At 52.0% G+C, this 22143-nt stretch overlaps 1 protein-coding gene across 2 annotated transcripts; it reads left to right on the top strand.

Moving 5' to 3' along the window:
* Window positions 1-242: 242 nt before the first annotated feature.
* Window positions 243-21986, top strand: SCAMP2 (secretory carrier membrane protein 2). Of its 2 annotated transcripts, XM_065871305.1 has the most exons (10): window positions 331-387; window positions 11802-11870; window positions 12309-12407; window positions 12972-13100; window positions 14361-14478; window positions 15008-15136; window positions 15829-15988; window positions 17107-17208; window positions 20081-20198; window positions 20455-20589. In XM_065871305.1, exons 1-10 carry the CDS (start codon window positions 331-333, stop codon window positions 20587-20589), a joined length of 1116 nt encoding a protein of 371 aa, XP_065727377.1. The 2 variants fall into 2 exon arrangements, with proteins under 2 accessions (XP_065727378.1, XP_065727377.1); XM_065871306.1 differs by lacking the exon at window positions 12972-13100 and having other exon boundaries at window positions 243-387; window positions 20455-21986.
* Window positions 21987-22143: the final 157 nt, after the last annotated feature.

Below are 22143 nucleotides of genomic sequence, written 5' to 3'. Positions count from 1 at the left end.
CCTATCTGACCGAGAGGCAGTTGGGAACGGCTCCAGCCCCTCCTCAGTCTCCCAAATCCCTCGGGGGCTCCCCAAACCCTGAAGCACAGGCACAGCGAAAAAGCCGATGGAAGCGAAACGCCCTCCCGCAGCTCCACAGTGGGCTGAGCAGGAGGGCGGAGCGGACTTCTGTGATGTCACATGACCACGCCCCTCTGAGAGGACGCTGCGCCTGCGCTAGAACGGCTGCCTCGCTCCCGGAAGTGGAGGGTCTACACGCAGAGCGCCGCTGGGTCTGGGTGCCCGGAGGCAGAAGCGCTCTCGGAGCTTCCCCGTCGGTCCCCGACCGCCATGTCGTCTTTCGACACCAACCCCTTCGCGGACCCAGTGGACGTAAACCCCTTCCAGGTAGAGCCCTAATCTTACAGCGCTGTCTAGTGCCGAAGGCCGCCGCCCGGGCCTCTTCGCCAGAGCTGGAAGACGTGGCGTAGGAGGGACGGGCCGTCTGCTCAATGGGAGAGCGGGCTTTGAGGGATGGCCTATCGTAGCGTCTGGGGGGCGGGACTAGCAGCAGGTGGACTAGCGGAGGGGGCGGGGTGCTGTACTCTGGGAAGAGTTGGGACTGTCTAGGTCCCGGGACGTAGTCCCTCTAACTGGACACTGCTGGGGAAGGGGACTGGCGCAGACACGATCCGGGAGACCCCCAGCTTCAGGGAGAGAAGCGACTTCACCTGAGGGGGATGTGTGGCTACCACGTCCCGCAGTCTTGGAGAGACACCAGCCTTGAGTCACTTTAGGAGAGGGGGTGACAGCAACATAATGAGGAGGTGGAACCCTCTAGTGGGATGGAGAAATGTGAGAAAATCCCAAGAACACCACCCCCCGCAACATACACACCGCCAACTAGTCTATAAGGTATAGGAGAGCCCCTGAGATTTGTCAGGAAAGGAAGGCTGGTAACCCAAGCTGAAATACGGCCTTGATAACAATTTTACACCTTGGTCATGGATCTAGTTTGGACTGGGTTTTGGCTAGATGTGAGAGCCCAGGTTAGGGAGGGAGGAGAGGGTCTTGAAGTACAATGAATGTTGGTCTGATGGCCCTCTGTATGGTGGCAGGGTAGTTGAGATGCACTGACCTATGAGCTGGCCTCACCTTTTGAACAATCGACCGAGGAAGAAAGAGACTTCCTATTTAAAGCCAAAACTCTTCCGCCTTTGAGCTAAGAGCACAAGGCTATTCTTTTCCATGATGAAAGATTGGGACTCCTGTTAGCTCCACAGTTCCTATGCCTCTTGTTTCATGTCTGCTCAAAACCAGTTCTAGGGAAGCTTGCTTGTGCTGACTGGTGATTTATGAGGCCTGAGCTTTCTGCTTTGTCAGGATGTCACCAGGCACATGAACCCATCCTGCTTGTACTTTATTTTGGTCACTGGCAACTTTAAGTTTCCTGCAGGTGTAGGGGAAGTTCTTGGAGGGGTCCTTCCTGCAACTCACAGCATGAGCTTTCCCACCTTGAATCCCTTCAGGAGTTAGAACAAACAAAGGAGACTAGAATGAGTGTCTGAGAGTAAAAACTTTAAGTCTCTTTCCTGGTCGCAAGGTGACTTAGCCACTGGGAGCCCTCAAGGCAAATTTTGATAGCTTTGTAACCTCAGGGAATTCCTAACATTCCTCATGTAGCTTAATGCTTCTTGACAGAACTATTTGGAGGACTTTATCTCTTATGTAATGCAGTCATCTCTATTTCAGTAAAGAAAGAACATTTGCATTTTTTTCTTCTGCCAGTGTCTTCAGGTAACTGTTTTGCTTTAGTTATAAAACTGCTGTATGTTACTGGAGTTTGAGTTTTAGTAAGGATCTAGTAGCCTTTTGGTATGTGTGCTGTGTAATGATGTGCCTTTTTCTTTCTTCTTTTTTTTTTTTTTAATCCTGTCAGAATCAGAAATAAAATGTCTGCTGCCATCTGACAGAGGCAGTCAGCTGTCCAAAGATGCAGAGAGCTTGTCTTCAGTGCTAGCAGTGGGACAAATAGTTGGCCTAAATTTTTCTCTGTATAAATAGCAGCTTGAAAGTCTTAAACCGTATCTCCAACCCCAGAAATGATTGTGCAAACTGTGGTAGAAGTAACTTCTGCATTCAAGCAAGACAGTCTGTCCATCAGGCAGCCCCAGGATATGGCAGGACAGGAAGCAGCTGTGGTCCTGTAAAGAGCAACATCTGGAGGGGAAGCCTGTGTGGGAAGAAGAGAGCTGGCTGGCTGCGATTCTGCTCCTCCTGCCCTGGGCTGGGTTTTCCCTCTTGGCGCACAGCTGTGTGGGGAGAAGGAGATTTGGGTGTGAGGCCCCAGATCTCCTTCTCCTGGAAAGCTGCCCTCCCTCTCCTTGTGATGGTAGTGTCTGCTTCCCTGACTGCCAGAGCTGGGACATTGGGAGGGTGTAGCCCTTGGGTGACTGGGTGTGAACCCAGCTTCATTTACCTAGGGTGTTGGCACAGAGCTCAGGAGAGAGCAGGTGGAGAGGAGATAGGCTCAGAAACTGTCACACCTAGCCGGCCCTCAGAGCAGAGCCTTTTTGTTTTCCTCCATGGTGGTTTATAAAAATGTACTTAGTGTTTGGAGTCCATGGTTGACTTTTAGAGCTGGGACATCCTCAGAAATCTCTTCTAACCCTTTAGTTTAGAGATGAGGAAACCAAGAACCCAGGGAGGATGGGACATACCAGAGTCACCAGCTAATTTGAAGCAGGAAGGGACTCAGATCCAGGTCTCATTCTCAGGACAGTGCTGTTTCAAAAGTTTTAAACTGCCTTGGTGTTACTTAGCCCAACAAATTAATATTAGGTAAGCTTTTTTGTTGTTGTTCAGTGGGTGGGGCTGGAATAATATGGATTGTATTGTGCTTTTTTAAGATGGTACTTTAATGCAGCATGTGTTCTGAGTAATACCAGTCCTGAAAGGTGCTCAGGGTTCTGTGGTCCAATACGTTTAGGAATCATTTTTCTTGAAACTTGACCAGGCTTTTTAGTTTGTTAAAGGCTCCAAGAAATCCTACAATAAAGATATTTGCTCAACTTTGTTTGACCCAGCCTTTCTCAGAGTTATTCAGCCACGGAATCCTTTTTCTGCTAACTCTTGTAATATCCCCTGAAGCTCCTGGTGCACCTTTAAGCTGACTTCCTTATAAATGTTCTTTAGGTATACCCTACTCTCATCCCCACCCCAAACTGTGGGCATGGGTTTTTATGATCCCCTCCTTGTGTATAGTTACAGTGGGATTATTAGAACACTTCCTGCACAGTAACACTATGAGTGGAAAATTGTCACAAGAGTGCAGAAGAGGTTTTACCAAACTCCTAGGAGGAAGCAGGAAACTGCAAGCCAAGTGTGGCTGATTTCCCAACCTCCACTGGCACTCCCTAATCCCTCTGTGAATTATGGCACATCTGCTTTGTACCATCTGGGTATGCAGGTCCTTCTTTCCAGCATGTCTGTTGCCAAAATTTTCTCAGTCTTGGGTGATGAAGAGGTTGAGGGCTACAGGTAGGCATTGTACCCCCGCTTTCTTTTTCAGCAGTCCACTAACAAGCAGCTCACCCAGGCAAATGCCTGGGCTGCTTTCCTACTTGGTGTATCTGCCAGGTTACCCCAGGCAGTCGGCATTGATCTCAAGGAGGGGGAGTGGACTAGCTGGTGGTGCTGAACAGAGAAAGCCTTTCAGCGTTCATGAGTTGCCAAATCACACCATATCACTTTCACACGTTGCCTCCTTGCAGTTAAAAGATAATCTCAGTGGTGTGGCTGCTTCCAAGGATTTAAAACGTTTCTCTCCTGTGGGAGGAGAAAGTGGTGGCAGAAACGTGATTTGGGTGTGAACAGAGTTACATGAAGTTCCCTGCACAGACACTGAGGGCTTTGTCACTTCCCAGAGAGGGTGGGCTCCAGCTCGACTGTACCTTTGGGAATTCTCAAAACCACCAGTTGGACCTGGTAGAACTTTCCTGTGGAACAGGAGCATTGTCTCGAGAAATTTGAAAATGGCAAGGTTCATATAGTTTAACTGTCCCCAGACAGCTGCCCAGATGGGGGCAGGGGGTGAGGGAGGTGTCCCTGACTTTATGGTTGGCGCCTGGAGCCAGGCTGGGTGTTCGAAAGCACTTGGCCAGAGACACAGCTGAACTTTGACCCTATACTATTAAGTTTTCTTTGGAGCCACTTGGTGTAGGATGATCCTGGGTTCAGAGAAATGGTAATATTTAACCAGGACAAACAAGGGGTACCTGCTGCTTCTTCAAGAAAAGAGTGCCGTGCACATTAATTAGCAAGGTGTGACCCGTCCAGCAGTGCTCCTTTGAGATGCTGACATGTTTTTGCACATCACTGAGCCACTGCTGCTCCAAGATCCTGTGCAGGTGACCAAGATAAATGGGCACATGGCCTGTCAGAGCTTGTAATCTGGCAGGAGAGCTAAGAAATGCTCGCTGATCATGACAGCATGCCGTGGTGCGTAAAGGGCAGTCAAAACTTGCCAAAAGGATCTGTGAGGGATCTGAGGAGGAATGAGGCAGAGTCCCGTGGTAGGAAGGGCTTGAGCTGAGAGCAGAAAGCCTGGCATATGGCAAGAGAGGGTATCTCAGGTGAAGGAGCGCCAAGAACTTAAAGTCGCTTCCACACACTGTCACCCCCGCAGTCCCAGGCGCCTCCTCACTCTTGGATCCTGTGGTCTCTCGGGAGCCATGGGCCCACGATATGCCTGCTGCTTGTGATACACAAGCTCATTTGGCCAGTCTCTCTTGAAATTCTCTCTGTCCTTGGCCTCTTTACACTGGTAACTCTCACCTCCTTCCGCCTGTTTTCTCTTCCTGTCTCATACCTTTAAGGGTGTCCTGGAGTTCTGTCCTTGACTTTGTTCTCACTGTATACCTTTCCAAGTAAGTCTTTCCACTTTTATGGCTTCAGAATAGCATCTGCATACCAGTGGTCCCAGATCTAGAACTCTAGCCCTCACCATTCTCCTGAGCTTCAAACCAGTACTTCCAGCTGTCACCTGGACATTTCTACCCATTCCACCCAGATGCATTTTTAAAAATTAATTAATTAATTTTATTTATTTTTCGGCTGTGTTAGGTCTTTGTTTTTGCGTGCTGGCTTTCTCTAGTTGCGGTGAGCAGGGACTACTCTTCATTGCAGTGTGTGGGCTTCTCGTTGTGGTGGCTTCTAGGTGCGCAGGCTTCAGTATTTGTGGCACGTGGGCTCAGTAGTTGTGACGCATGGGCTTAGTTGCTCCGCAGCATGTGGGATCTTCCCGGACCAGGGCTCAAACCCGTGTCCCCTGCATTGGCAGGTGGATTCTTAACCACTGTGCCACCAGGGAAGTCCCGAGATACATTTTATACATCTCTCCAGTGTGACTCAGTACCTTCTCAGATCCTCTCCCCACTCCCACACACCTGCTCCTGAAAATCCTGTTCCTCTTCTCCCATGACCGCCTTGTTCAGTGGCCCCCTCCCCTCCCCTCCCCTCCCCTCCCCCTCCCCTCCCCTCCCCTCCCCTCCCCTCCCCTCCCCTCCCCTCCCCTCCCCTCCCCTCCCCTCCCCTCCCCTCCCCTCCCCTCCTCCTCCCCTCCCCTCCTCCTCCCCTCCCCTCCCCTCCTCCTCCCCTCCCCTCCCCTCCTCCTCCCCTCCCCTCCCCTCCCCTCCCCTCCCCTCCCCTCTCCCCTCCCCTCCCCTCCCCTCTCCCCTCCCCTCCCCTCTCCCCTCCCCTCCCCTCCCCTCTCCCCTCCCCTCTCCCCTCCCCTCCCCTCCCCTCTCCCCTCCCCTCCCCTCTCCCCTCCCCTCCCCTCTCCCCTCCCCTCCCCTCTCCCCTCCCCTCCCCTCTCCCCTCCCCTCCCCTCTCCCCTCCCCTCCCCTCTCCCCTCCCCCTCCCCTCTCCCCTCCCACTCCCCTCCCCCTCCCCTCCCCCTCCCCCCTACCCCCCCTCACCTCCTCTCCCCATCTTGTCTTGTCCTGCAGTAACTCCATACCTCGACCATCCCGGGGAGTGGCCAAGCCTGTACCACCTACCTGAGAAGGGTCTCTGGAGCCCGTACCCTCTTCTCTATCTCCAGAGTCATCCCTTAGTTCAGGCCTTATTGTCACCCACGTGGATTCTTGTGTCCCAGTCAGTCTTCCCACCATCCTCCTTCCCTACACATCACACTCTCCTCACTGCTGGCAGAGGTGATCACTGCTCACAATCTCTAGTTGTCCACATTGCCCACAGGGTGAAGTCTGAACTCCTGCAGTACGGCCTGACCTATTCTGCAGGCTGGGTCCCTGGTGCTCCTCTCTGTATATACGCACTTCACCCCACTGCCTCCAGAACCTTCTCCCTGAACACACGCAAGCTCTTTTTAAAGATGCTGTGTCTTTGCAAATGCTGTTCTTCTCTTCCTCTTTAGTGCTTGCTAAATTTCTTTCCTCTTTCAAGATCCAGTTCAGATGCCACCTCAGTGAAGCCTTCCCTGAGTCTCCAACAGCTTCCTCACTCCCTCCTCTGCGAGCCTATTGCACTTGCCCGCACCTTGTTCAGCACTGATAACGTGCTGTCACTTCTTGCCCTGGCTTCTGTTGTGTTCTCTGTGCTATTTGCTTCTTGGGGGCAGGAACCAAGGCTTTTTCTTTGTGCCCTTGCCCTGTGCTGGTGTGGAATGGTTTGTGTAGGGAGTAAACAGACCGAGGTGGAAGGAGATGGCGGGGGCTCCGTTTGATTGAGGACAGGCTGTGCCGAGAGGAGAGCTGGTGCCAGGTCAGGGAGGGCCTCAACGCCAGGCGGGGGACTTAGACTCACTTTTTTGGGTGCTTCTGTACATCACTGCTGTGGCAGGGAGGGAGCCCCCAAGGTGCATGTTGCTTATTTGGTGGGTTCTCAGGCTCTCTTTTTAAAAATAAGTGTGTACGTGGTGTACGTGTGTGTTTAACATAAACATAACATAATCACATTATAGAAAATTGGTAAAACAAAGTAAATCATCCATATTTCTACCAGTCTTTTACAACCATTGTTATTTTGATGTATTTTCTATATGAGTACTTCTGATAGAATTGTCATTTGATATTCATATAACCAAGCCTTTTCTCTATTGCTGCCCTGTGTTCATAGCTGTGATTTTTAGTGTCTGTTTAGGCCATTGAGGGGATGTGCACCAAAATGTACTTGTGCTCGCTGTCACTGGATATTTAAGTCATTCTCTGCTTTTTTTCCCCTGTTGTAAATACTGGTGCAATGAATACATTTGCAGATACAGATTTTTACATATTTTCCTCATGTTTCCTTTGGATGGCTTCTCAGGCTCTGGCTCAGAGAGTACCAAGGTTAACTGTGGCTCTTTGTATGCCTGGGACCCAGCCAGCCGATCTGGCGATGACTGCCCCTTCTTGTTCTATGACACACAGCCTTGTCGCTAAAGCAAATAGGACTTCACAGAGGTTCCAAAGGATTGGTGACTCTCTGCCTCCCAGAGAAAGTGGCCGAGTTTCTTTTAGTCCATGAGGTATTTATTTAATGTATTTGGAGCCTGAAATAAATCTCACATTGGGAGCCTGGGTGGAGTGTAGGGTGGGAAAGCAAGGAAGAGTCACAGTAAACTCGAGCACAGCCAGGACCTGGGAGATGCATGGAAAGGGGTTGCCAAACTAGTGAAAGCAAGTGTATTTTTCAAGGCCCTTCCCCGGCAGAGTTGCAGCCTAGCTGTGCTGCGTCTTTTTCTCAGTCCCTCACACCCCAGCTCCACGGAGTGTTCCTTTGCCCCGCAGCTGTGTGACCTGAGCTTTCTGACTGGGCCTTTGCTCCCCTTCCTCCCCTCCTCTTAGAACTGTGCCTTTCTCCAAGCCCGCCTGGGCCTCCTCTCCCCTCCCCTCCCCTCCCCACCCCTCCCCTCCTGTTTTTACTCCCGAGCTGTGTGCACGTGTCTCAGCTACCAGACTTTGGTCTCCAGAAAGGCAATAGCTGCGTCCTTTTCCTCTTGGTGTGTCCCTCACACTGTTTGTGACTGCTTGCTGAGTGAAAAGAACTGAGATCAGGAGCCTTCTGTTTGTTATAAATTCAGTAAAGGGCATTAACCAGTTTGAGTCCTTTGGGCACTGAGGGAGTGTCAGGTTACTTCTTTGTAGTTGAAACTTAGCTCTCACCATGCTTTTAAATAACTACTTGACCCATTTGTGAGCCAGCTGATGCTGGGTGAGTGGGAAGGAAGGTTGCTGCTGTTGACTTCTTACTTGTGACTTGGAGTAAAATCTGAGGGTCCTCATTCAGGCCAGTCAGTGTGGTCCTTACTTGCAAGATTCTCTGCCTGTGTCCTACCAGGGGTGTTCGCCAGGAAAGACTGATCTGAAGTCTGGGAATAAAGAGCCGAGCAGAAGCAGTCGTCCCAGTCACTCACGGTGCCCTTGTCAGCATCCCTCGACCCCTCAACCCCACGTTGACTGAACACCTTCCGTTGGTCAGCCCCCAAGCCAGGCTTTGGGGACGCACTGCCCACTCAGGTTTACCACTCGTGTCTTTGGAGACAGACAGACTTGGATTCAAAATTGGGCTCAGAGACTTCCCTGGTGGCGCAGTAGTTAAGAATCCGCCTGCCAATTCAGGGGACACGGGTTCGAGCCCTGGTCTGGGAAGATCCCACATGCCGCGGAGCAACTAAGCCTGTGTGCCACAACTACTGAGCCTGCGCTCTAGAGCCCTTGAGTCACAACTACTGAATCGCGCACCCTAGAGCCCGTGCTCCACAACAAGAGAAGCCACTGCAATGAGAAGCCTGTGCGCCACAACAAAGAGTAGCCCCTGCTCGCCGCAACTAGAGAAAGCCCCAACGCGACCATAACTAACTAACTAACTAACAAAAACAAAATCTGGCTCAGCCACTACAGTCCCTGAGGTCTTGGATGAGCTACTTCCCCTCTCTGAGCTGGGAACTTCCCCTCACAACAGGATGGTTGTGAGGTTGAATGAGGAGGTGCGTTGTAGCTTTTCTCAGCCAGTGCTGCTCAGCTGAGCTGTGGAACACAGAAGCTGAGTGCGGCTAGTGTTTTCTCCATTCTCCCAAGGATGGAACATAACCAGGACTGTTCTAGATGTGCAGGAGAGAAGTCAAGTCACTGCAGACAGTGGATGCCTTGGGGCAGTGGGGCTTAATTCTGTCGAGGAACCAGGTTGAAAAAGAACCTGGTAGAAGCTTCTTTTCTGGTGGCTTGACACAGTGGCCAGTTCTGGGATGACTAGAATTCCACAGTAGCATCGCTGTGTGATGAGCCTGGCACATGGTAGACACTCAGTAAATGTCTGCTCCCTTGTCTGTCCCTCTTCTTCCCTCCTTCTCTCACCAGGCCTCAGCCTCTCTTGAAGCCATATACATCTTTCAGAAAGAGCCTAGGTCTCCTCAGGTGGAAAGTACCCGTGTCTCCCAGAGTGTTCCAGGCTCCTTTTCCCAGGCAAGGTGCCTCTGGGCCCCAGGGCTGCTGCTGTGATGCAAGTGGCCCTCCCCTTCTTTGTGCCCTAGCATTTGGGCAGTAGCTCCTGGAGAAAGCAGAGGAGGGCCTGCAGCATCTAGCACTTATTCTCAAACATTACCTGAGCTTCTGCTTGCATCAGGCTCTCTTCACCAAGCACTGGGGAGCCAGAAATACGAACTAGATCCAGAAACACCTGGTTACAGAGTTTATAGCCTGCTAGAGTAGACAGGATTTGTTTGTGGTGAGCCTGGTGAGGGTCCAGGGCCGATTTTTTTAAGATTTTAGAGAAAGGAGGAGGGGTCACTATGGATAGGGTAGTCAGTCCCCCTGCCTCCCAGAATCCTCTTCTGGCTGACCTTGGTAAAGGAAATGACGTCTCTTCATGGCTCTGGAGGCTGCCTACTAAACATGCGTATCACAGCCAGGCATGTGCGCTAGCTCCTGAAACTGCTGCTGGAGCTGCCCTGCTGTCCTTGTCCTGTAGTGACAGACTCAAGTTCCTTGGACAGTGGATCTAATTTCAGTGACTGCAGCTCACTTTCTCTGCTGTGGCTTGATGTCTGTAGAGTCTGAAAGGGGAACAGATACTGAGCCCCAGATCTTTCATGCAGGAAGGCAGCTCAGTAATTCTGGGATAAATCTGCTAGATGTTCAGCCAACAACCTCAAGGCCAGTTCGCCAACTTCAGGTGGCCTCTCAAGCCTCACCTTGTCACTTTGTCCAAGTTGCAGGAGCCACCAGGCAGGGATGGTGTCCAGCAGAAAGGACACAGCCACACTGCCTCTTTGCAGAGGAGACTGGGTGAGGTGCAGAGGACAAGGACCATCCAGAGACGGGAAGTGAGTTGGGGCTGGGCTAGGCCCTGGGACCCTGCAGACACAGGCTCACCTTCTAGGAGCTGACGGCCTTGGTAGGAAGTTAGTGTGTGTGAAAAAGGTATGTTCGGTGCTGACCCGTGGCTCTATAAATGTTCAGAATAGCGAGCCAGCTCCCATTTTGAGACCTAGGACAAGTACTGCACTGTGGCGAATATCCGTTTCCACATCTAAAAATTGAGGGGTGGTTCTCTGAGGGTCTGTTGTTAACGTGTTTAAGAATCCAATCTATGGAGGCTTCCTGCTGGAGGGGAAGCTGGGCATGAAGGACAGGAGCATCCGGACCAGTAGTGAGGGACTAGGGGTGAGGTGTACAGACAGGGAAGCCTAGGTGAGGCCTTATAATGGGGACCTTGGCAGAGTCTGGTGGCAGCTGTTTCCCTCAGAGGCATCTCTGTCCAGCTGGACCTGAGCCCCATGCTATTTTGTATGGGGAAGGGGAGGGAGTGTACAGGAGCTCTGTTGGGTGAGGGGCAGGATGAAGACAGCCCGGCCTCAGGCCAGCACGGAAGCTGCTCTGGTGGAGAGGGTGGCGGAGATCCCTGTGTGAGGCCCTCAGCATGAAGGGTTGGCCTCGGCAGAGATCAGATGGGAAAGGGAAGATTGAAAACTCGGGAAAAGGCTGTGTTCTGAGGACATTTTTGCATTTTCTGAAAAGAATCTGGAAAAAAAAAACCCAATACAATTTCTTGGCTTTTCATCTGAGTCCTTCATATCTGTATTCCTAGCAAGTGCGCATGATTTAATAAAACTAGCACTGGCAGCCAGCAGCATGTTTTTGTTCCAGAATCTTAAACTGTCCTTTAAAAAATAAGAGGAATAAATGTTTTCTGTAAAATAATAAATAAAACAGTACAGAGAGGTTAGAAAGTGAAAAGTACATATCCATCCACACCACCTCATTTACCCGCCTCCCCCACCTGCTTCCCCTCCAAAAAAAAAACAAACCCTCCCTGGAGGTTAATACTATAAACCATTTTAAATTTCTTTGTTTTCTTTGTTGTTGTTTTTTTTTGGCTGTGCTGCGTGGCTTGTGGGATCTTAGTTCCCCGATCTTAGTTCACTGGCTTGAACCCGGGCCCCGGCAGTGAAAGCGCCAAGTCCCAACCACTGGAGTGCCAGGGAATTCCCTAACCGTTTTGAATTTCTAAAGGGCACTAATAGGAACTTGTGTGGTGTGTATTCCCATGCCTCAGAGTGTAGACCTTGCTCTGGGTCTCTTCCGGGAAGTCATCTGGGCTGAACCGCTTCTTTTCCAGAAAGGGAAAAGCGATTGCAGCTGTGGTGTGGCAGAGGCTGGGCACAGGAGCCTTCGGGAGAGGCTTTCCAGGGCACTAGGAAGGGCCATCAGCAGCCTTCAGCCAGGTGTCCCTGGGAGGGGCCAAGAGATGGTGATCTCCCTCTGCCTCACCAAGGTTCTCCCTTTTCCCTAGCGTCTAATGGCTCTTTTTCACTTTCTCAGGATCCCTCTGTGACCCAGCTGACCAGTGCGCCACAAGGAGGCCTGGCTGAATTCAACCCCTTCTCCGAGGTTGGTGAGCATGCCCTCTTTCTGAGTCCCTGGGTCCTCTGGGTGGTGCTGGCGTCTCTGGGGTAAGGAGACTTGGCAGAGACAGAGACAGAATAGCTGCAGTCCTCAAAGGGACAGTCCTAATGTGAACTCAGGGGGGTGGGGTAAGGATGAGGAACTCATCCATTCTCCCCCTGGGGTCCGTGATCTGGGCCCCTCCCAGAACAGGGCCAGGCAATGCTGGGGAGCTCTGGATCCAGCAGGGGTCTGGGTTAGGCATCACATCGCCCAGAGCCTGAGGCTCGTTGGCCAAGAAGCTGCAGAAGGAGGCCCAGGGAAGGCCCAGAGGGAGTGCCCCTCACAGGCAGGGGCATATCACTCACCCTGCTGTGGGTTTGTCCCTACATGGCCAACTAGTGGAGGCCCACTCACCTCCCTCCTCTGATCTGCCCCGTGCAGACAAATGCAGCGACAACGGTTCCTGTCACACAGCACCCTGGGCCTTCGCAGCCGGCAGTTCTCCAGCCCTCAGTGGAGCCAACACAGCCAACCCCCCAGGTACTGTTGACAGGATCCCTGTGACTGCTCCTTTCCAGAAAGGGGCACACCCAGACCAGTAGCTGAGCCCTGAGATTGAGGGGTGGGCAGAGGGCTTTCATCCTGGCTTCCCTTTCAGGGTCCTTTGGATCATCTCTTGGAAGTTGGTCACTTGCAGATGGAGAGTCTGCTCTGCCAACCTATATCATCTCCCAATATCCTCTCCCCCACCCTACTTCCACCACCCAAAATAAGCTCTACTCACCAGGCCAGGGTCCTTGGTGTCAGAGAGAGCATTTGATCCTGTTGTGCTGTTCCACACCCTCCTTGGGCCTTCGGTTTGTTCTCTCTTACACAGGGCCCAGAATCTCTCCTCTCCCTCCCTCCCTCTCTCTCTCTCCTCCTCCTTTTTTTTTTTTAACCTCATTTATTCCTGCCCACCTTCCTGTTTTCCTTTGTCCCTTCACCAAATACTGTGAATCTTTCTGCTTTGTGCCCGACACTCCCCTCCATGCCTCACTGCCCTACCCCATGCTCCTCACTGCCCCCGGTGAGTATGGCCCACAGTGGAGTTGTGTGTTGCAGCTCCTGCTTAGACAGGCCAGCAAGTTCCTGCCTACCAGATTCCTGGCAGTGAGCGAGCTCTCAGAGAGGCAGATGCTACTAGGAGGAGATAGTATTCTCAAAGACAGCCACATGCGAAACCTTCCGAAGGTAGGCAAAGTATAGATGAGCAAGAGTGAGGGCAAGGCCCCTGGAGCCTGCCCAAGCTGGGCTGTGGACTCTAGCGGGCCCCAGGCTGCCCCTACCGTCTGACTGGACTTGCTCTGAACGTTCTGCCCTGCCTGGGCCCCTGAGCCCCACCCATGGCCCTAGAACCCTGTGGAGGTGAGGCAAGGCTTAGGGGCAGGGGTGACTTTGCTGTTCGGCTGGGTGGTGGGCCGTAGGGACCTGGTCCTACTCAGCTGAAGTTGCAGACTTGGGAGAGGAGGCTAAGCCCCTCCACGTGGTTTCGGGTGGTCAATTCTTCCGCCCCCACTGCCTGAAGTTTACCTCCTGAAGGTAGCCTTAGCTCTTTGGAGAACGCCTTTTGGAGAGAGAGCGCACGCGCCTAGCTACGTATGTACAGGTATGCCTGCCTTGTCATCCTGTGAGATGACCTGTTTGATACCTGCTCCCTAAAGAGGACTGTAGACTTTAGGAGGAACCAGGTCCCAACAGGGGGAGCAGAGCCCTGGGCTGGAACACCAGACCCAAGCCCAGCCGTATTCAGCCTCACGTGTAGTATCCTAGCTGCCTCACTCAGAGGCCCAGCTCTGCCTGGAGAGGGAGAGAGCTTGGACTCTTCATGCCATGAAAGCCGGGCGAGGCAGGGCCAAACCTAAAGGGCTGTCCTGGGTTATACTGGGTAACAGTTCAGGTGGACCTCTGGGCAGCTCCTGGGGGTGGGGCGGGGGGTGGTGCTTAAACATAGATCCCCGAGGCTCTGGGTACCCAAGGCTGCGCTCGAGTATCTCCCTTCCCCTCGCACTGCTGGCAGGTTTGCACTGTTTCCCCTTCACACACACACACACACACACACACACTCTTCAAGTGAGGTTGGGTCTCTGAGTTTCTGGCTGTAGGTTAGTTTCTTGTGAGGTCTTTTTCCCTTTGCCGTTACTCCAGAAATCACTTTAACTGAACTTTGCCTGGTCTCCAATATGGGAAATAACCCTAACCCTAACTCAAGCTCAGGGATGAAGGGGAGAGAAGAGACCTGGTAATGGCTAAGGGGCCAGAGGTGGTATAGAGGTGGTAGGGGGCAGGTCACCTTGGCCTCTCTACGGTGGTCTCAGGTACCCAAGACACCCTGGGGCTAGGACTCTGGGCTCTCCCTGCATGGGGGCAAGGCCCCTCTGACTTCTACTCATGCTGACACTGTCTCACTGTCTCTTGTGTCTGGCCACCCGCCACCTCCTCTGTTCCCTCCAGGCTGTGGCCTCTGCAGCCCAGGCAAGCCTGCTCCGGCAGCAGGAAGAACTGGACAGGAAAGCAGCTGAGCTGGAACGCAAGGAGCGGGAGCTGCAGAGCACTGTAACCAACTTACACAGTAAGGGAGGCCACCGTGCTTGGCTTAGGGAGTTCCCCAAGCCCTCTTGTTCTGGGGCAGCCTCGGAGCTTTGCTGAACTCCTGTTCATCTTAGAATGGCATTGGCCTTGGGGAATACCAAGTAAGGTGGAGGTTAGGAGACTTGCCATGTAGTCCTAATGGATATAGATTATGTCTACACTCCTTCCCAGCTCTAGAATTCTTAGATAGAGTGGGGGCACTGATCCCAGGATTCCTTACTCATGATGAGGACCCTTTGCGCTTATGGTCTGGTTGTTAATGAAATAATCACTTAGGCTGTTGAGCTCTGTGTTTCCCAGTACATTTGGGGTCCATTATCTTGGCGTGAGCTCATGGGTATTTGTGTCCCATCACCCTTTTCCCATCTCACTCCGTATCCATAGACCCCGAGCCCCGCCTGCTGGCGCCGCTCTGGGAGCCCTGGTTTGATCCATGAATGAGGCCAGTGTGTGCATTCCGCCAAGCTGCTGCTGAGGCTGGGCTCACGTCCTCACCTCTTTCCACACAGTGAGAGAGAACAACTGGCCGCCCCTGCCCGTGTGGTGCCCTGTCAAGCCCTGCTTCTATCAGGATTTCTCCACAGAGATCCCTGCCGACTACCAGCGGATATGCAAGATGCTCTACTATCTCTGGATGTGTGAGTCCTGCTCCTGCCCCTTTGAGCTCCAGGGTGAAATGGGCTGTGACTCAAGAGCCCTATCTCTGCTCTGGCGGCTCCTCCCTGGCGGGCTCCAGCCTTTCTGAGTGCTGGGCTGGGGGGTGCCTTCTGCCCACATAATTGGCCTTCTACAGTCTGCTGCCTGTCCTGGGAACCTCCCCTCAAGGGCCACTCCAGACCATGGATCGGGTAGAGTGGGACTAGCTGGAGGCTTCTGAGTTCCTGCAGAGCTCACTGCACTAAAGGACCCTCCTTAGGTGAAGGCCTCCCCTCCCCACAGTCCCCTCAGCTCCTAGGAGTGAGGATAAAAGACTTCCTGTAGCTCCATTGTGGGCTGTGCAGGACCAGGGGAAAGAGTTGCTGAGAGAAAGACTTCATTCCCCAAGGGTCAGCCCTTGGGTCTGCATCTGCCCCTCCACTGCCATTCCTCATACACCTACGCTGTTCCATCGTCTCTTTAGGAACTTGGTTTGGTCCCTGGTTTTAAGGTCGCAGAAAACCAGGATTTGGGAACTAACCCCGCCGATGTACAGACTGAGGTCCTCTAGTATTTCTGCAGCTGCCCTCATAGCCTGGACTTCTTTTCCTTTGCAGGGGGTGGTTTGCCTTGTTGGGGAAGCCTTCAGTCACCTTGGTACAAGCCTCTCTATCTCTCCCCTCTCCTTTCCCAGTGCATTCAGTGACCCTGTTTTTGAACCTGCTTGCCTGCCTGGCCTGGTTCTTAGTCGACACCTCCAAGGGAGTAGACTTTGGCCTCTCGATCTTGTGGTTTGTGATCTTCACCCCCTGTGCCTTCCTTTGTTGGTACCGACCCATCTACAAGGCTTTTAGGTGAGTGGGGCTGGGGCAAGGGGTGAAGCTGGCATCCCCGGTCGCAGGCCAAGGGCCATAAGCCCTGGGGCCCCATCCCAGTCTTAGAGCAGAATGGATTGGTGGGGAAATTCACTTTCCCATTTCAAGCCATAGTGAGAGCAGACAGGAAAGCTGTTTTCCTCAGTTGTACCTGAGGTCTGCTCTGGGCCCTGTCCTTGGACTAGACACAGGAGACCTAGAGAGGAAATCAGGAGCCTTACTTGCCTTCCCCCTGCTCCCAGTTTGTCTGGTTCGGTGGGATTTTAGTCACTGGGAAGAGGGTGTGCTTCTCTGATAGAAGTGGGACTTCTCTGATAGACAGAGTCTGACAGAGTCGGATAAGCTCTCAATGGCTTACCCCTCCATGCTCATTTCTGCTCCTCCCCCACCTCCCCAGTAACTCTTGAGCATCGCTGAGTGCCACTATTTGACCGGTTGACCTAGAGTCGATTCTGTGGACATGAATGAATACACCTCACAACCCCCTAGGGCTTTAGAATTGTGCCTCAGAGTTGATGCTTTCAGGACAGAGCCCAGCAGGCCCCTGGAAGAGGGGGCGGGGCAAGTGGCTGAACCCTCCCATGCACTCAGCAGGGTTGCACTCACTGAATATGCACTCACTGCATTCTTGCCCTCCAGGACACCGAGATGGAAGTACTCAAAACACCAGTTTTGTCTGATATTCCCTACTCCCCAAATACCTTTTCTTCTGCCCAGGACTACAGTTCTATTATAAAAGATTTATCATCTTTATAACAGGCTTAGATTTTCTTCCCTGTTATAATGCAAATAAGTACTCCAGGAAATGGACTGTTAGGCTGTTTACATTGTCCTTGGAGTGAGCAACTTTATTAGTTCTTTGAGGAAGCAGTCAAGCACTGACCCCTTAAATTGGAAGGCAGTGGAAGGCAAGCCCTTTTTGATTATGGTGGTGAGTGCCTGTGTCCTTATGGACAGTGTGGCTGGCCCGCTGGAGCTCTTTCTACTAGCATCCTACCTCCTGGCTCCTAGCGAGGAAGGTGTCATAGCAAGTGAGGAAGGCTGAGGAATGAGCCCCAAACCCTCTTGTGACTTCTCGTTTCCCCCTCTCTCCACAGGTCTGACAACTCTTTCAGCTTCTTCGTGTTCTTCTTTGTATTTTTTTGTCAAATAGGGATCTACATCATCCAGTTGATCGGCATCCCTAGCTTGGGGGACAGGTGAGAGCTGGGGTAGCACAGAGGGAGTTGTGCCCTGTTTCTCTGCTCCTAGAAAGCCCCCACAGATGACCCATCTTCCACCATGGCAGGGAGAGGGGACGGTGGGTCAACTGGGGTCTGCCTTCGTGCCCCCGTCCACTTCTTCACTGGTAACCTACACTCACTGTCTTGCCTTGCTCACCACTTTCTGGGGCATTGTGAGTGGACTTGGCCTGAATCCTTAGGCTACCAGGGCTGTGTCCTGCCCGGGATGGCCTCCTCTTCCTTTTCTCCTGCCATGGCCTCCTAGAGGCTGGTGCTACTCTCATAGGCCCCAGACAAGCCCTGAGGTTTGGGCAGCTGCTGATGGGTGTCCTGGCCTTTGCAAACTGTGAGCTATGACTTTTTGCAGAGGCCCTGTCATCTCAGGAGATGGAGCCCTTGCCCCTTGTGAATCGGCTCCTTCTGGCTGCTCTCCTTGAGCACAGCTGGCTTGAGTGTCCTGGCTACTGCAGTCTTCAGCTCAGAATTAGTCTCAAAAAGAAAAGCCAATGGCTGATGTTTTCCTTTCTGCTCCAGTGCACAGGGAACATTACAGAAAGGTCAGGCTGGCACTTGGCTGAAAGCCTGAGCCTGGAAGGGCTGTACTATTTTGGTCCCCTCCCTCCAGTGGAGCTGGCAAGTCCAGAGTGGTGGGGAGGGGTGACTCAGCTCGCACTCGGAGCAAGTGCACGCTGCCCTCCCCCCACCCCTCTTCCTTCTCACCTTGCTGTTTCTAATCTGGCCCCTTTTCTCTTTGACTGGTGATCCAGTTTCATTACTCATTACCCTAAGTGAGGTCCTGGTAAAAAGCTGTGATTAATAACTGCTGTTTATACCCCGGACTGGGAGCCAGAAGGCTTGAGTTCTGGTCCTGGCTCAGCCACTCACTGCCCTGCCTGGATGAGCTCTGCAGCCTCCAGCCTCCCAGTGCCTTTCTCATCTCACCTCAGAACCCCCCCGATTGGGTGGATATAATCCCCCCTCCCTTTTTTGTTATTGATTGTAAAATACACATAACATAAAATTTATCATTTTATTTACCACTTAAACCATTTTAAAATGTACAATTCAGTGGCATTTAGTACATTCACAGTGTTGTGCAAACATCACCACTGTCTAGTTCCAGAACATTTGCTTCACCCCATAAGGAAACTCCATGCCCATTAAGCAATCACTCCTCATTCCCTCGTTCCCTTGTTCCCTGAGCCCCTGGCAACCACTGAGCTGCTTTCTGTCTCTCTGGATTTGCCTATTCTGAACATCTCATATAAATGGAATCATACAACATGTGGCTTTTTGTGCCTGGCTTCTTTCACTCAGCATAATGTTTTCAAGGTTCATGTTATTACTTCATTCCATTTTATGGCTAAATAATATTACATTGTTTTTGGAGATACTGCATTTTGTTTATCCACTCATCGCTTGATAAACACTTGGGTTTCCACCTTTTTGCTGCTGTGTATAGTGCTGCTGTGAACATTTGTGTACAGGTTTTTGAGTACCTGTTTTCAGTTCTTTGGGGTATGTATCCTGGGGTGGAATTGCTGGGTCATATGGTAATTCTGTGTGTAATTTATTGAGGAACTGCCAAACTGTTTCCCACAGAGGCTGAACCATTTCACGTTCCCAATAGCAATGTATGAGAGTTCCGGTCCCTCCATATCCTCATCAGCATTTGTTATTTTCCTCTTTTTTTTCCTTTTTTCTATTATAGCCAGTCAAGAAGTGTGGTAATTCATTGTGGTTTTGATTGCTGTTTCCTGAATGATTGTGATGTTGGCCATCTTTTATATGCTTGTTTGGCCATTTGTATATTTTCTTTGGAGAAATGTCTATTCATATCATTTGCTAATTTAGTAATTGGGTTGTCTATTGTTGAGTTCTTTATATATTCAGCATTGTAGCTGCTTATCAGATATAATTTCTTTTCCTTTCTGTGTGTTGTTTTTCACTCTTGATAGTATCCTTTGATGTACAAAGATTTAAAATTTTGATGAAATCCCGGAGTTTTAGTTATTATTAGGTTTGAGTTAATTTTTGTATGTGGTCAAAGTAGGGTCCCCCGTCATTGTTTTGCATGTGGATATCCAGTTGTCCCTGCACCATTTGTTGAAGAGGCCATTCTTTCCCCATTCAGTGGTCTTGGCACACTTGTCAAAAATCAGTTGACGATTGGGATTTCCCTGGCGGTCCAGTGGTTGGGACTCCACGCTTCCGGGGAACTAAGATCCCACATGCCACATGGCCAAAAAAAATCAGTTGACGATAATATATAGGTTTGTTTCTGGGCTCTCAATTCTATTCCATTGATCTATACATCTGTCCTGATGCCAGTACCGTACTGTTTTGATAGCTATAGCTTTGTAGTAAGTTTTAAAATCAGAAAATGTGAGGACATCCCCTTTATAGATGAGGACACTGGGGCTCAGGAAGGAGACATGACTGGCTGGAGGCAGAGGGGCTGTCCCTGGGCTGCAGTGGGAGGAGCTGAGGTGAGAGGATGAATGTAGTGGGTTGGCCAGTGGTCCTCCTTCCCAGAGAGGGGGCCCTCAGGAGTGAGTAGCCAGGCTTTCCATGTCCCCCCTAACCCCCAGAGCAGCAGGAAAAGGCTCTACCCAGGGCTATTCCTGACTGTGAAGGCAGCAGCCACATCCTCCCTTCCAGACCTCACATGGCCCAAAGATTCCCAATGGGCAGTGTGGGGCCTGATGGCCTTCACAGAGGCATGGCCTCTGCAGGGAGATGCCTGGGCGGTGTTCAGCACACAGTGGCCATTTGGAGAAGAGCCCCTCACGGGGAGCTCTGGGGCCCAATCCCACTACACCCCCTACGGCCTCTTCCTCCCTTGCAGTGGTTGGATTGCAGCCCTGTCTATACTGAAGCAAGACTTGGCTGTGTCGATCATCATGATGGTGGTGGCTGGCTTCTTCACCCTCTGTGCCGTGCTCTCACTCTTCCTCCTGAAGCGGGTGAGTGGTGGGTGCTGGGCCAGCTGCAAACCCAAGGAAGCAGGCACCTCTCTCCTGCCTTCTCCATGGGGGTGTTCATCACTACAGCAGTTGGGCCTCCTGTGTCCTCAAAGGTCCAGCAGCTTCCTCCAAGGTTCTGGGTGGGAGGTCAGGCAGGCTGGGGTTTGTGGTGGCTCCCTTGGGAATATAACCTGGATGACTTGGTTCCTGGTGGCCCGCAGGGCGGGGCTTTTCTCACCACAGCCTCTTTCCGCAGGTGCACTCCCTGTACCGCCGGACGGGGGCCAGCTTCCAGCAGGCCCAAGAGGAGTTTTCCCAGGGCATCTTCAGTAACAGGACCTTCCGCAGCGCCGCCTCATCTGCTGCCCGAGGAGCCTTCCAGGGGAATTAGCCCTCCTGACTCTCTTCCTCTGCCCTGGCCTTTTCTCTCACCTGCCTCCTGAGCTGCACTTCCGCGGGTGCCTTAAGCAGTGGCTCTGCCCAGCACAGACCTGGGGAGGGTCTTGTCCGTGGCTCTTCCTCCTTCCTCAGCAACCAGCTCTCCCTTCCACCCGAGGAAAGTGGCGGGAGGGACAGGGACTGTTTTTTACACAAGAGGAAAAAAAACAGCTGTCTTTCCTTCTCTGGTGGTGGTTTGGTAGGATTTTTTGGTCTCTCTGGAAGCAGCAGGACCCAAAGTTCTCTTCTCCCTACACACATACACACACACGTACTCACACACATACACACGTGTAAACACTTGGGGTCACTGGCAGCCCTGGGCCCACCCCAGCTGGAGTTTTATTTCTGCTGGAGTCCTGAGATTCCACTCTTTCCCCAACAGGCCTGGCCTGAGTCTGGTGTCACAGACCCAGCCTGTGGCTCCCACAGTCCTGCCCTTCTTTCCTGCCCAGGCTGGGGTAGCCTCCTAAGGGCTCCCCTTTAGATGAGCTGCAGTCTGAACTCTGTTCCTCAGATCACTGGAGTGGTCTCCGGGCTTCCAGAGCCTCTAACCTGGTTGCCCCAGCCTCTTTTCCTGCCTCATGTTTCTCACAAACAGTTTCATAGCCCTTTAGGCCCCCTGCACCCTCCCAGTGTGCCCTCTGGGGCCCTTCCCTCTTTAGACTTACTGAACGTGCAATGGGGTTGGTAGGGATTTGCGGATGGAGAGGGATAGAGGACGCCGACCCAAAGTTGTCTTGGCCAGCCTTTGGCTGTCTTCTAGGAAGGTGGGTTTGACTGTTTGCTTGTGGTTTATTTGGTCCTGGTTTGATTTCTTCTCTTCCGGAGAGGTAGCTGCCCTTTCCCTTGGCCTCAGATTCTGCCCTCCCCCACCCCTGCCCCCCACCATCAGCAATATCTAGCTTGTATGACTCAGAGGGAGGGCAGGGGGAATCAGTTCAGAACTGCATCCTTCAGGCCACCTTTCTGAGGGTTCCAGACTAATCCTCTAGGGTTCTCCCATACTCCCAAGTAAAGTATAGGTCACCTTCCACTAGTCCTGGGGATTCCCAAGGAGGTGTGTCACTGTGATGGGTGCTTAGGAGTTCACGGTTAAAACCTGTACCCTGTCCTCCAGAGGTGGTAGGAGTCGGTGGGTGGACTGAGGGGACTTCTCAAAAAGCTGGCCAACCTGCTACCCAGAGACAGCCCTCAAGCTGCCAGCTTACACAGCCCCAGAGCCACTGAATGATAATGGCAGTGACCAAGGTTTTGTAAACTCCTTTCTGGTATTTTTTTCTCCGTGTATAAATGTATATGTTATGTCTCAATTTTGTCCTTAAATAAAAACAAGACATTTTCAGACAATACTGGTCCTCATGTCTGCTGGACTTGGGAGGATGGGAGTGGCCCATAGGGTAGGGGCTGAGGCACGCCAGCCATAGGCGAGAGGAGACAGTGAAGACTCTGCGTCTGGCTGCTCTACTCCCTGGCTGGCCCCGTACTGAGATTGCTTGTTGTCTTC

Source organism: Phocoena phocoena, chromosome 2 (genome assembly GCF_963924675.1).
Source record: "Phocoena phocoena chromosome 2, mPhoPho1.1, whole genome shotgun sequence".
In the NCBI taxonomy this organism is placed as follows: domain Eukaryota; kingdom Metazoa; phylum Chordata; class Mammalia; order Artiodactyla; family Phocoenidae; genus Phocoena; species Phocoena phocoena.
Note: the sequence above shows the minus strand (reverse complement) of the source record. Positions and strands in the feature narration are given on the sequence as shown.